The sequence below is a fragment of the Pan paniscus genome, chromosome 9 (genome assembly GCF_029289425.2).
Source record: "Pan paniscus chromosome 9, NHGRI_mPanPan1-v2.0_pri, whole genome shotgun sequence".
Classification (NCBI taxonomy): domain Eukaryota; kingdom Metazoa; phylum Chordata; class Mammalia; order Primates; family Hominidae; genus Pan; species Pan paniscus.
The window spans coordinates 35290464-35303514 of NC_073258.2; the positions used below are offsets into that span (position 1 = coordinate 35290464).

The 13051-nt window shown below is 45.9% G+C and overlaps 1 protein-coding gene and 1 pseudogene across 6 annotated transcripts in view; one reads left to right on the forward strand and one right to left on the reverse strand.

The window, feature by feature from the left end:
• Positions 1-12422, forward strand: part of TCP11L1 (t-complex 11 like 1) — a 40162-nt gene extending 27740 nt beyond the window's left edge. For all 6 annotated transcript variants that reach the window (XM_034932375.3, XM_003830397.6, XM_008955868.5 and 3 more), the window contains 2 exons: positions 1641-1813; positions 5445-12422. In XM_034932375.3, the coding sequence (XP_034788266.1) occupies positions 1641-1813; positions 5445-5647 (376 nt within the window). In that variant the 3' untranslated portion in view covers positions 5648-12422. The remainder of the gene's footprint in view (positions 1-1640; positions 1814-5444) is intronic.
• On the reverse strand, positions 8526-9423 carry LOC134731226 (phosphatidylinositol N-acetylglucosaminyltransferase subunit C-like; annotated as a pseudogene).
• Positions 12423-13051: the final 629 nt, after the last annotated feature.

The window sequence follows — 13051 nt, forward strand, 5'->3', positions numbered from 1 at the left end:
AGGAAGGTCATGAGAGAAACCAGCTATATTCCTGCAGAGCTGCATGTATGTGGTTGAAGTGTTCTGCCCTTGCATGTTCCCTGTAGGCGTTCTGTGCTCAGTGTAATGCATCATTTTGTTACCCAGCACGAGTCCGCATCTGCACGCGTGCAGGCTTCAGTGACCGCTCCTACCATGGAGTCATGTTGGGTGACTTCTATGGTTTCCAGCCTATAGAATATCTTTGAGTGGTTCTAAGTAAATGCTCTATCTAACAAGGTCCAATTCAGAGACTTCTTCAAGGGAAGTACCCCCTAAACATTCTCATCCTTACAAAATGGAGGAATTTTACTGCTGAATTTTCACGAAGCATGGGTGTGTTCAGTGCAGTGTGGGGCGTGTCCGTAAGTTGTGACTAGGGGCTCAACAGTTTTGACAGTCAAACTAGTTTGCTGAGAGGCCAGGAAACTGTTTGCTCAGCTGAGGGCCTAGCCTGAGGCCTTTGCACAGGTACAGCTCTGGGCTGTCACCTAGGTCCCCTGCCTGGAGAACTACTCTGTCAAAGCTCCCGCTGAGGGTGGGATCCAGGTCAGTGCTTTCTTGGGAGCCCAGCCTTGCACTCCCATATCCTCCCTGGCCCTCCAGGGGTGGGCACAGAGCTGGTGCCAGTGGTGAGTGCCAGGGCTTGCTCCCATGCCCCCCAGTAATTCTACATACAAAGGATCTAGACCTACAACAGAGGCAGTTACCTTCTCACAGCATGCCTGCCAGCATGGGGGCTCCCCACAGGCACCCTGGGAGAGCCTGGGGGACCCAGGGTATCCAGGTACTCTTTTTTTTTAACTTTAGGATTTCACTTTTCGTTATTCTTTTATTTTTAAAAAAATTTTTAATTTTTATCTATTTTTTTATTTTTTTGAGATGGAGTTTCACTCTTGTTGCCCAGGCTGGAGTGCAATGACGTGATCTCGGCGTCCACTTCCTGGATTCAAGTGATTCTCCTACCACAGTCTCCCGAGTAGCTGGGATTACAGGCACCTATCACCATGCCCAGCTAATCTTTTTGTATTTTTAGTAGAGATGGGGTTTCACCATGTTGGCCAGGCTGGTCTTGAACTCCTGACCTCGAACTCCTGATCCATCTGCCTTGGCCTCCCAAAGTTCTGGGATTATAGGCGTGAGCCACTGAGCCCGGCCTCTTTATTCTTTTAAAATTAGTTAATACATGTGTATGTTTCAAAAATCAAAAGGTACAAAAGGGCATCCAATGAAGAGTTTCTCTCTCCCTCTTATCCCACAGCTACCAAATGCCTGCTTTCTTGTGTATTCCTCCAGAGGTATATCAAGATATTCTGAGGTCATTCCAGGCTGATTTTATCACACAGAGGCTAGCAGGAAGTTGTGCTTTGGGTCGTTGGTCCTGGTATACTCTGAGCCCCTGCCCTTCCCACTGTCCTTTCTAGCAGAGGGAGAGAAAGAAAGTCCCCCTGGTCAGGTATGCACAGCCTGAGAGGTAAGGTGGCAGGGAAAAGAGTCTCAAATTGTCCCTTGAACACACAAATCCAGTTATTGGTGCCGTCATTCTCACCCAGGTGTGGGCGGTTGGAGCTGGTTAGAGGTGTATTTTACTTATAGGCCCTTTCTCCCCTCCTCTGCCCCAGCTCCTTCCATCTGAAGGACGTCCTCACTACCATCGGGGAGAAGGTGTGCCTGGAGGTGAGCAGCTGCCTCTCCCTGTGTGGGTCCTCCCCCTTCACCACGGACAAGGAGACCGTGCTCAAGGGCCAGATCCAGGCCGTGGCCAGTCCCGATGACCCCATTCGCAGGATCATGGGTACGTTTGGGGAAGGCAGGCAGCAGGGATGTGCCCTCTGAGGGGCTGGAGCACGAGTCCCTCTGAAGAAACCTGAGGGCTTAGCTGGAGTTAAGGTGCTGATGGGTGAGGAGATGGTGTAATGAAGCAACACAGAGAGACCAGGGCCACCCAACAGATGGGCACAGGACCAGGCAGCCATCATTGTTCTAAGGGCTGCAACCTTGGAATCACTCTCCTGGGTTCACAAGCAGTGTCCCAGGGCCTCCGTGCAGCTTGGGCGTGTAACTTGACACTTGAGTTTCCTCATCTCTAAAGCAGGAATAAGGGCAGCAACCTTACAAGGTCGCTGCAGGAACTCCCTGGGATGAGAAGGTGAAGCGCTTTCCGTAGTGCCTGGCAGCACATAGTAAGTGCTTAGTAAATAGGAGCTGTTACGAAAAGAGCTGAATAGTAAAATGAAGATGTTATTTAAAAATACTATTAAAATATTATTAAATATTAGTATGTAATACTATTAACATCAAATAATAAAACTTAAAATGGTAATATTAAGATATTGCTATTTAAAATTTATAATAAACTTGAAGTATTAAAATATTTTAATGCATATTCTATAAAATATTTAAAATATTCTATAATATTAGCTATTAGTTATCACAGCAATGGCTTTATGAAAAATTCTGTTAATTAGCTTGATTTAATCATTTCGTAGTATATACACACATTTAAAACATCATGCTGTATGCTGTGAATACATAGTTTTGTTTGTTTGTTTTTGAGACAGGGTCTCACTCTGTCTTCCAGACTGGAGTGCAGTGATGCGATCTCGGCTCACTGCACTCCACCTCTGCGCTCCACCTCCCAGGCTCAAGCAGTCCTCCCACTTCAGACTCCCAAGTAGCTGGGACTACAGGCATGCACCACCACACCCAGCTAATTTTTTGTATATTTTCTAAAGATGGGGTTTTGCCTTGTTGGCCAGGCTGGTCTCAAATTCCTGGACTCAAGTGATCCGCCTGCCTCAGCCTCCCAAAGTGCTGGGGTTAACAGGCACGAACCACTGCATCCAGCCAAGATTTATACTCACAACCTTCGTAGGGAGGCAGGAAAGTGCCTGTAAGTAGACCTGTGGCCAGCAAGTTGCTACTCATCCTGCTGCCTGGGTTGTTTTGTAATAGCCAGTTATCGACAGATTGAAAACCAGCCCTTTAGGGGAGGATCACTTAAAACCAGGAGTTTGAGACTATCTGGGCAGCATAGTGAGACCCCATCTCTACAAAAAATTAAAAAAAAAAAAAATTAGCCAGGTTAGTGACATGCATCTGTAGTCCTTGTCCTTGCTACTCGGGAGGCTGAGGCAGGAGGATCACTTGAGCCCAGGAGTTTGAGGCTGCAGTGAGCTACAATTTCACCACTGCACTCCAGCCTGGGTGACAGAGCAAGACCCTGTTTCTAAAAGAAAGAAAGAAAGAAAAGAAAAACCAGTCTTTGGGTAGGAACAATACAAAGTTTTCTACTTCGGTGAGGCTGCCAGCCCTGGGAACCTTAGAGAACCAAACTAACTTAAGAATAAGGGTGCTGAGCACAGTGGCTCATGCCTATAATCCCAACATTTTGGGAGGCCAAGCCGGGCAGTTCACCTGAGATTGGAAGTTCGAGACCAGGCTGACCAACATGTAGAAACTCCGCCTTTACTAAAAATACAAAATTAGCCAGGCATGGTGGTGCATGCCTGTGATGCTAGCTACTTGGGAGGCTGAGGCAGGAGAATCGCTTGAACCTGAGAGGTGGAGATTGTGGTGAGCCGAGATTGTGCCATTGCACTCCAGCCTGGGCAATAAGAGCGAAAGTCTGTCTCAAAAAAAAAAAAAAAAAAAAAAGAATAAGGGTGATAGGGCCAGGTGTGATGACTCATGCCTGTAATCCCAGCATTTGGGAGGCCAAGGTGGGCAGATTACCTGAGGTCAGGAGTTTGAGACCAGCCTAGCCAACATGGTGAAACCCCGTCTCTACGAAAAATACAAAAATTTCCTGGGCATGGTGGCGTGTGCCTGTAATCCCAGGTACTCGGAAGGCTGAGGCAGGAGAGTCACTTGAACCCAGGAGGCGGGGGTTGCAGTGAGCCGAGATCGCGCCACTGCACTCCAGCCTGGGAGACGAGGGAAACTCCATCTCAAAAAAGAAAAAAAAAAGAAGAAGGGTGATAGGGCCGGGTGCAGTGGCTCACGCCTGTAGTTCCAGCACTTTGGGAGTTGGGGGCAGACGGGTCACTTGAGGTCAGGAGTTCAAGACCAGCCTGGGCAACATGGTGAAACCCCGCCTCTACTAATAATACAAAAATTAGCTGGGCTTGGTGGCATGCGCCTGTAATCCCAGCTACTCGGGAGGCAGAGCGGGGAGAATTGCTTGAACTCGGGAGGCGGAGGTGTAGTGAGCTGAGATTGTGCCACTGCACTGCAGCCTGGGCGACAGAGTGAAACTGTGTCTCGAAAAAAAAAAAAGAGTAAGGGTGTTAGGCCCTGTCCCGTCAGCAGTTTCTGTCTGTGTTGTGAGGCTCAGGAGGGTATAAGTTATTTGCACCTGAGAGGATTCCCCAGGCAGGAGGCAAGGCATGTAGTTTGAAAAAGTCTATTCCATATAAATGTCTCTATTGTTTTTGTGATAAAATCTGCAAGAAGTGTGGCTTGATCAAATCTTTTTTCATGAGGATACACAAGAGTACAAAAGCATTGTGAAGGGGAATGGACTAGAAAAGCATCAACCTAAATTATTCCTCCAAGTAGGACAAGTTTACAAATGCCCACGACTTCCATGCAGGCATCAGAGAAGGAAGCACGAGCTGCTTTCATGGAGGCTTAGTAGGAAATAAGTCTTTTTTGAACCTGTAATTCCTGCTTTAATCTTCCACCTTTTTATGTGATCGTCAGCGATGGCTAACAATGGTCTCAGGATGTGTTGCTCCTTGGAGAGCAGAGCATGTCTCCAGTCTTCCTTTATTCACTCATGCATTCATTCATTTGTTTTGTTTTGTTTTGTTTGGGGACAGAGTCTGGCTCTGTCGCCCAGGCTGGAGTGCAATGGCATGATCTCAGCTCACTGTAACCTCCACCTCCTGGGTTCAAGTGATTCTTGTGCCTCAGGCTCCCGAGTAGCTGGGACAACAGGTGCGCGCCACCACACCTGGCTAATTTTTGTATTTTTAGTAGAGACGGGGCTTCACCACATTGGCCAGGCTGGTCGAACTCTTGACCTCAGGTGACCCGCCCACCTTAGCCTCCCAAAGTGCTGGGATTACAGGCGTGAGCCACCGCGCCCGGCCACTCATGCATTCATTCTTGCATTCCAAGTGTGTTTGAGCTTCTCCTGGGAGCTGGGTCTCATGCCAGTCACTGTGCTGAGTGCTCAGGAGACATGATGAACAAGATGAGCATGGCTCCTACCTTCATGAAACTAACCATCTAGAGGGGAGAGAAAACATTATAAGTGGGATGAATATGCAGAAGTGCAAGGTGCTGTGGGTATCTGGTCTGGGAGTATTGATCGGGGACAACTTCCCCTAAGAGGTGATGGTTAAGCTAAGAACTGAAGCACAGTAAGGTTTGTAAGGTGAAGGACAAGAAACAACTGACCACTTTCTTTTTTGTCACAGAATCTCGAATCCTGACCTTCTTAGAAACCTACCTTGCCTCGGGTCATCAGAAGCCATTGCCCACAGTCCCTGGGGGACTCAGTCCAGTTCAGAGAGAGCTGGAGGAAGTTGCTATTAAATTTGCTCGCCTGGTCAACTATAACAAGATGGTCTTCTGTCCCTACTATGATGCAATCCTCAGTAAGATCCTCGTCCGATCCTAACGTGTATGCACCCTACAGCAGCAGTATTACTCACTAGCCACAGAATACCTGTTCTGTACTCTAATGTTGCATTGGAAAATGGCTATATAGTACATGTCTATTTAACAGCACCGATTCCAAAGGGAAGAATATTGTGTATCACTGTTGAAAAGACTTGTTGAAAAATCCACTGAATTCTATTTTGAGAGACTGTATTTATGAGTGCAAGTTTACAAATCAAAGAAGCATTTTGTTCTCGAGTTTTACAGGTAACACTCAGCTGTTGTCTCCACTCCTCCCCCATCATGTCCTTCCAAGGAGGCTGGGACCTCTCTCTTCTGCAATCTGGGTAGTTCTTTCAGATGCCTCATGCTGAGCTGACAGCCATCCAAGCGCAAAAGAGACCAAGCCATGGCCTCACCTCCTGCCCTCCCTCAGACAGCCTTGTCCCTCACCCCTCCCTTCTGGTATTTTTGTTAGAAGGGCTATATAACATCTTATTGCCATTTTCTCCCCCTATTTATTGCTTCCTCCCTGCCTGGCCTAGCCAGGGCTCCCAAGCCCTTTTTTCTAGAGGAGAGTTATTTGTCTCTCTCTCTTTTTTTTTTACTTTCTTTTTTGTATTTAAACATTCTTTTAACCTTCCCCCAAAGATACAGTTATTGGACTTTAAAAAGCTTGTTCTTTTATACAAAATTACTCCTGCATCTGGTTGAGAGCAGTTATGACTTATGAGATCTAGTGAAAGGAAAGTCTTTGACTTTCAAGCCTTGAAAGTCAAGGAGGAAATGTATTGAAAAATAGTTTACTGTAACGTGAACGAAGAGAAATGTCTGGAATTCTTACTGAAAAATTGACCCTGAGACAATACACAGATGTGATGATTGAATTAAATTCTGGAATTAGATTTAACTGTTTTCAGATAAAATAGCTTGAGTTCACGAATCTCCTAGATGAGGAAGTCATAGAAAATCCCTGGTGTTTGAGCATTATTTTTCAAGGAACTTCAGTGACCAGAATTCCTGACGTGTCCTCTGAGCGTGAGTGATTTGGGTCTCATAGACGATCTGTTCTTTTTTTTTTTTTTTTTTTTAAGTGTACACATGTATGTCTGCATTTTAGACAGGGATGTTATATTAGAAGCAGAGCCATGAAGTTGGAATGACCAACTGCCACAACAGCAAGGGGTAAGACTATATTACTGTATGAGTAATGCAGTAATATCGGCACCTGAAGCCTTCTGTACAGGAAGCTAAGAGAAACTTACAAGTTAGCCGGGCGTGGTGGCTCACGCCTATAATCCCAGCACTTTGGGAGGCCGAGGCAGGCAGATCACCTGAGGTCAGGAGTTTGAGACCAGCCTGGGCAACATGGTGAAACCCCATCTCTACTAAAAATACAAAAATTAGCTGGGTGTGGTGGCACACGCCTGTAATCCCAGCTACGTGGGAGGCTGAGGCAGGAGAATCGCTTGAACCCGGGAGGCAGAGGCTGCAGTGAGCTGAGATAGCACCACTGCATTCCAGCCTGGGCAACAGAGTGAGACTCTGTCTCAAAAAAAGAAAAAAGAAAAGAAACTTGGAAGCCATTTCAGAAAGACTCCAGGAAGGCCAGCAGCCACTACTGCACAACCAGGGGGAAGGGCTACATTTTACTGCAAGCAGCTGTTTTCTCTGATCCTTCTTTGTAAGGAAGTGCAGTGATTTTGTGTTTTGAAGGAAGACTTGAAGAAGCAGTTGGGTAGGTATTCCAATAGGACTGATGGGGAGGAAATCAGATACTCCATGAGAAGGATATCAGACCTGGTAGAGTCAGAATACATTCTGCTTTCAGGATTTTTGAGATTGCTGATGGTCCCAGGGTTTATACAAGGACTTGGATCTGGCTATAGAAACTCAGGTAGAAATTACATGTATGCAGATCAGCACTGATGTTGGTTCTAATCTATAATGATGTGATAAATTAAAAAAACAAAACAAAAAACAGGGCTGGGCATGGTGGCTTACACTATAATCCCAGTACTTTGGAATGCCAAGGCAGGAGCATCATCTGAACCCAGGATTTCAAATCCAGCCTGGGCAACATAGTGAGATCATGTCTCTACAAAAAATACAAAAAAAATTAGCCTGTTGTGGTGGCACACAGTTGTACTCCCAGCTACAAGCTGAGGCTGAGGCAAAAGGATCACTTGCGCCCAGGAGTTTGAGGCTGCAGTGAACTATGATCATGCCACTGTACTCCAGCCTGGGTGACAGAGCCAGACCCTGTCTCTCCTTAACAAAAAAAAGTAGAGCCAGATGTATCTTTTTGGGTCCCAGGCAGGAGACTGGAGAATCTGGGTCACTGTAATCTGGCAGACTGGCTGCATTTTGTGAGGGTACTTTTATTCATATTTATTTATTTTTGTTTGTTTGAATGTATTATTTTTTTTTAATAGAAACCACATCACTTCATTTGTTACAGCGAATAATTCAAGAGGGTCCCAGAAAGCTTTTTCATCCACAGAATTACAGAAAGGATAAGCACCCTCACCACCCAAGCCTTTGGTTCATTTTTTATTTTTTCAAGACGGAGTCTTGCTCTGTCACCCAGGCTGGAGTGCGGTGGCGCGATCTCAGCTTACTGCAACCTCCGTCTCCCGGTTTCAAGCGATTCTCCTGCCTCAGTCTCCTGAATAGCTGGGATTACAGGCATGCGCCACCATGCCCGGCTAATTTTTGGATTCTTAGTAGAGACGGGGTTTCACCATGTTGGCCAGGCTGGTCTCGAACTCTTGACCTCGTGATCCATCCGCCTCGGGCCTCCCAGAGTGCTGTGATTACAGTCGTGAGCCACCACACCCAGCCTGTCTTTAAGTTTTATACTAGTTAGGAGGCTAGTCTATCTGAATGTCCCTAATTTAGCTGAGGAACCTAGACAAGTCTTCCTTGATTTCAGCTTCATCCCAAGGCCTCTGAATATTTTCTTTAAAAAGCTGCAGGCGAATGAGGTAAAATGGACAGAGACATGAGATAGAAATCAACAGAAGGGCAAAGAGTACGGCTCCCACAGCACTAATAGGCAGTAGGCCTTCCAAGACCGAAAAGGCAAAAAGCAGTGTGACCACCACATAGCCCTTGGGAGTCCATGCCTTTAGTTTCTTCTGTAGCATGAGCCACAGGACAAAAATCTGGATGGCAAGTGTTACCATGATGAAGACATGCAGGGACTGGGGAAGGTGGAAGCCAAGCATCCAGAAGCAAAGATGGCCATGTTCAAGGATAGTGTGCTGGATACAATGGATACAAAGGCATGATTGGCACCATAGTTAAAAAAGATGAGGTGGCCTACCAGCATGAAGACTGATATGGCATAGATGGTGTCAGTGCTGACAGACTCTGTCAGGGTCTTAGCAATGGTGAAAAGCCATAAGTGAAAGTAATGAAGACTAGGGCACTCTTCAGGTCAGCCCACCGGGTCCACCCACTCTTCTGCCCTTCACCTCCATCAGTGAGATCAAACAAAACATACCCAGTCAGTGAAGAAGCCAGGCCAGTCCCAAAAAGCCATTGGGGGGCCAGAAGACCCTCATCCATATACCACCAAATAACCAGAAAAACAAAAACACTGCACAGCTGCGGGATCACCCCACTGGACTCAAATGCCATAGCCCAATATTGGTATTTCCGAGCATGGATGTTTTTCCAGAGCTCTTCCAGGAACCGCCGGTCCACAAAGTTATCAGGAAAGGGCTGTTGCTCATACAAGACCCTCTGCCACTTTACCTCCTTGGTGTTAATTACAGGTTGGGTACACATAATCCTTTCATTCAAACTCAGGCTAGTTTAATCATCCCTCTCACAGAGGTCCATGTGGTTCTTGTTGATGACATTTTGAAATGAGACCTCCCTGGAAATTCCATGCCTTGGTTGATATTCTGCTGACCTTTTCTTGTTTTCAAAGGCAGCAATCCAGGCCAGGCCTACAATAGATGAGTTTGTCTCTGAGGCAGGATATAATACAGCCAAGTTCCTGGGGATGCGTGACTGGGAGATGGCAGTTGCCTGCCTTTTTCCTTGTAAGGGTTTTTTTTTTTTTTGAGATGGAGTCTTGCTCTGTTGCCCAGGCTGGAGTGCAGTGGCGCGATCTCGGCTCACTGCAACCTCTGCCTCCCAGGTTCACGCCATTCTCCTGCCTCAGCCTCCCAAGTAGCTGGGACTACAGGCGCCTGCCACCATGCCTGGCTAATTTTTTTGTATTTTTAGTAGAGACGGGGTTTCACCGTGTTAGCCAGGATGGTCTCGATCTCCTGACCTCGTGATCCACCCGCCTTGGCCTCCCAAAGTGCTGGGATTGTAGGCGTGAGCCACTGCGCCCTGCCATGAGGGTACTTTTAAAGAAGATAACATCTTCCATGGTGTATTCAATGAGGTCGTGTCTGGAATTGTTCCCTTAAGGTGGAGGCTGCTCTGTGGCCACTGTGCCTGGCGGTTGTATGATCCTGGGTTCCTGGGCAGAGAAGCCTCAGCCTCAGAGTGTTTGGGGCCTTTTCTTGCCGCTCCAAGGCTGAAGGAGAGGAGCTTAACCCCAACTGCACAGCGCTGATCACCACTTCCTGCAGTCATTCTTCCTAAATCTCAAAAACTCTTCTTTTGTAAGAGTAGATTCTTGCAAGATATTTTTCCCCTCCTGAGTTCTTACATTGCCAGAGTTCCATTTGGACAGTTTGAAATCTTGATGCATGAATAACTGGCTTCACAGACTCTTGGCCCCCCACTACCTCGGTGTCCACTGGTGGAGTTCTGCAACTGGCAAAAGTCAAGAATGAAGGAAGCAAACTTCAGAACCACAATATTCATATTGAATCATTTTGTTGTTGCTCTATGAAGATAAGCTAATTTTCTTCCTGGAATCTCATAGGATTATTACTAAGGGCCAGGGAGATCCACTTCGTTCATTTAGTCACTCAGGAAGCATTGCTAAGCATCCCCCTGTACCTTCCCCTACAGCTCTCCTTCCAAAACGAAACATCCTTTGGAGTGTGTTGTCCTCCAGAATCGAATGGATTCTATATGCTGCATTCAGTAACAGGTTGTGGAGACAAGTGTCTTTTCCTGAAATTGCTAAGTGTATTTGGCAGTACTTTACTACTTGTGGTTAGAACTGAGAGTGAGGTCAGTATCACCAAGCCTCTTGGATTTCTTCAGTAGTCTCATGGATAAGTGAATGTTTAAAGTAACTACTACTTTGTTGGCTCTTGGTTGGGTGGATGGATTCTCAGTCCTGGTGTTTTTAAAAATCTCATTCCAGCCAGGCGCGGTGGCTCACGCCTGTAATCCTAGCACTTTGGGAGGCTGAGGCGGGCAGATCACCTGAGGTCAGGAGTTCGAAACCAGCCTTACCAACATGGCAAAACCCGTCTCTATGAAAAATACAAAAATTAGCCGGGTGTGGTGGCACGTGCCTGTAATCCCAGCTACTCGGGAGGCTGAGGCAGGAGAATCACTTGAACCCTGGAGGTGGAGGTTGCAATGAGCCGAGATCGCGCCATTGCACTCTAGCCTGGGTGACAGAGCGAGACTCCGTCTCAAAAAAAAAAAAAAAAAAATCGCATTCCGTCTAAAGCAAGCTACAAAATGTGATTATTTATGTCACGATATGACCCAGCCATAAATGTACTTCAGGTAAGAAGGACACTGACATGATATCTTACTGATCAAATGCAGTCAGTAGGTATATATGAACTTTTTTCTCTGTGAAGAAAAGCTATTAATAAGTTTGACTTAATAGGCCTATAGTATGCACATACTGGCCAAGATTCTAAATGGATTATTCAGCGGTTCTGTTTTTGTGGAGGTGCTTATTCTCATTTCTCCAAAGCCTTAAGATTCCTGGGAAGAGAGGAAATGTTGCTGCCACCAGCTTTGCTGGTGAATTTCAAAGAGAATAGGTGTTTGCTGTTTGATTTCTAGTGACCTTTTGGCGAGCTCTGATTTATAGGTAGAACATTTGTGTTTCTTTTCATTTTGAGGCCAGGTGGTAGAGTGGAAAGACTGGGAGCTGTCAGGAAACCAAGGCTTGGATCTCCACTCTGTTATGTACCAGCTGGGGCAAATCAGGGCCCATTCCCAACTCCTTTAAAATGAAAGGACTAGACTTGGTCTTTAAGCTCCCTTCCGATTCTAACATTTGGTGGTAGCAGGATTGTGCACAAAGCTCCTGATTTAGAGAAAGATCTGGGTTTTAGTCTTCTCTCCTCTATCGCCTCCTTACCGGTTGTACAACATTGGACCAGCCATTCTCCCCAAGGCCTCGGTATTTTCATTGTTAAATGGGAACACTCCTAATTCACACTGTTGCTGTGAGGATTACATTTGGTAATGAATGATAGAATGCTTTGTACATGGAAAAGGACTATACCTTTCTTTTTTAACTACAAAGGCGAACATGTAACCCTCTACCTGTGGGCGCATATTTGCTGTGGTGTTACGTTCCACTGGTAGCGCCCAACCTCCCTTCATTCAAGCACATTTTACGGGCCTACAGGGAAGGTTTTCTTCCTGTCCTCTCCTAAGACTTGTTTATGTTCATCATCTCTTCTATACTAGAGCTGCAGTCTTACATTTGCTTACTTCCTGACATCCACCCCCACCCCAGTGATTTCTCCCCATCTCCACCTCTATATTATTTGAACTAAATGAATTCATGAATGAACAAATGAGTGGATGAATGAATGGTAATGGATAATGGGCTATGAAGTCATATTTAAAGGCACTATCTCATTTAAAAACAATCTAAATAAATAACTACAATGATATTTGCAAGTGTGTATTTATATTGGATTTTGCATTATATAATTATTTTAATGGAAAGCCTTTTTAGTCATAGTATTCAAAGCAACTTCAATGGGTGGGGAAGGGGATAATCTTTAAGCCCAGGTAAGCTCTGTTTATTAAACGATCAAGTGTTCACTGGTACTTTCAGAAATAGCCAGAGTTCTACAAAATATGTGTTAAAAGTCTAAACATATAATTCTACTTAAAACTGTCCCTCATGTGGGTTTCTGTCACACCTGACTTACATTTATTGCCTACCGAACTTAAGAACCAGAACTAAGCTATAGGCCTGGTTCGATGGAGTGTCACTTTTCTTGACTTAAAAGTAACCTTAAAACAAGAGGGGCTGGGCGAGGTGGCTCACGCCTGTAATCTCAGAACTTTGGGAGGCCGAGACAGGCAGATCATTTGAGGCCAGGAACTCTAGACCAGCCTGGGCAACATGGCGAAACCTTGTCTCTACTAAAAGTACAAAAATTAGCAAGGCATGGTGGCATAGGCCTGTGCTCCCATCTCAGCAGGCTGAAGTGGGAGGATTGCTCGAGCCCAGGAGGCAGAGGTTGCATTCAGCCAAGATCATGCCACTGCATTCCAGACCCTATCTCAAAAA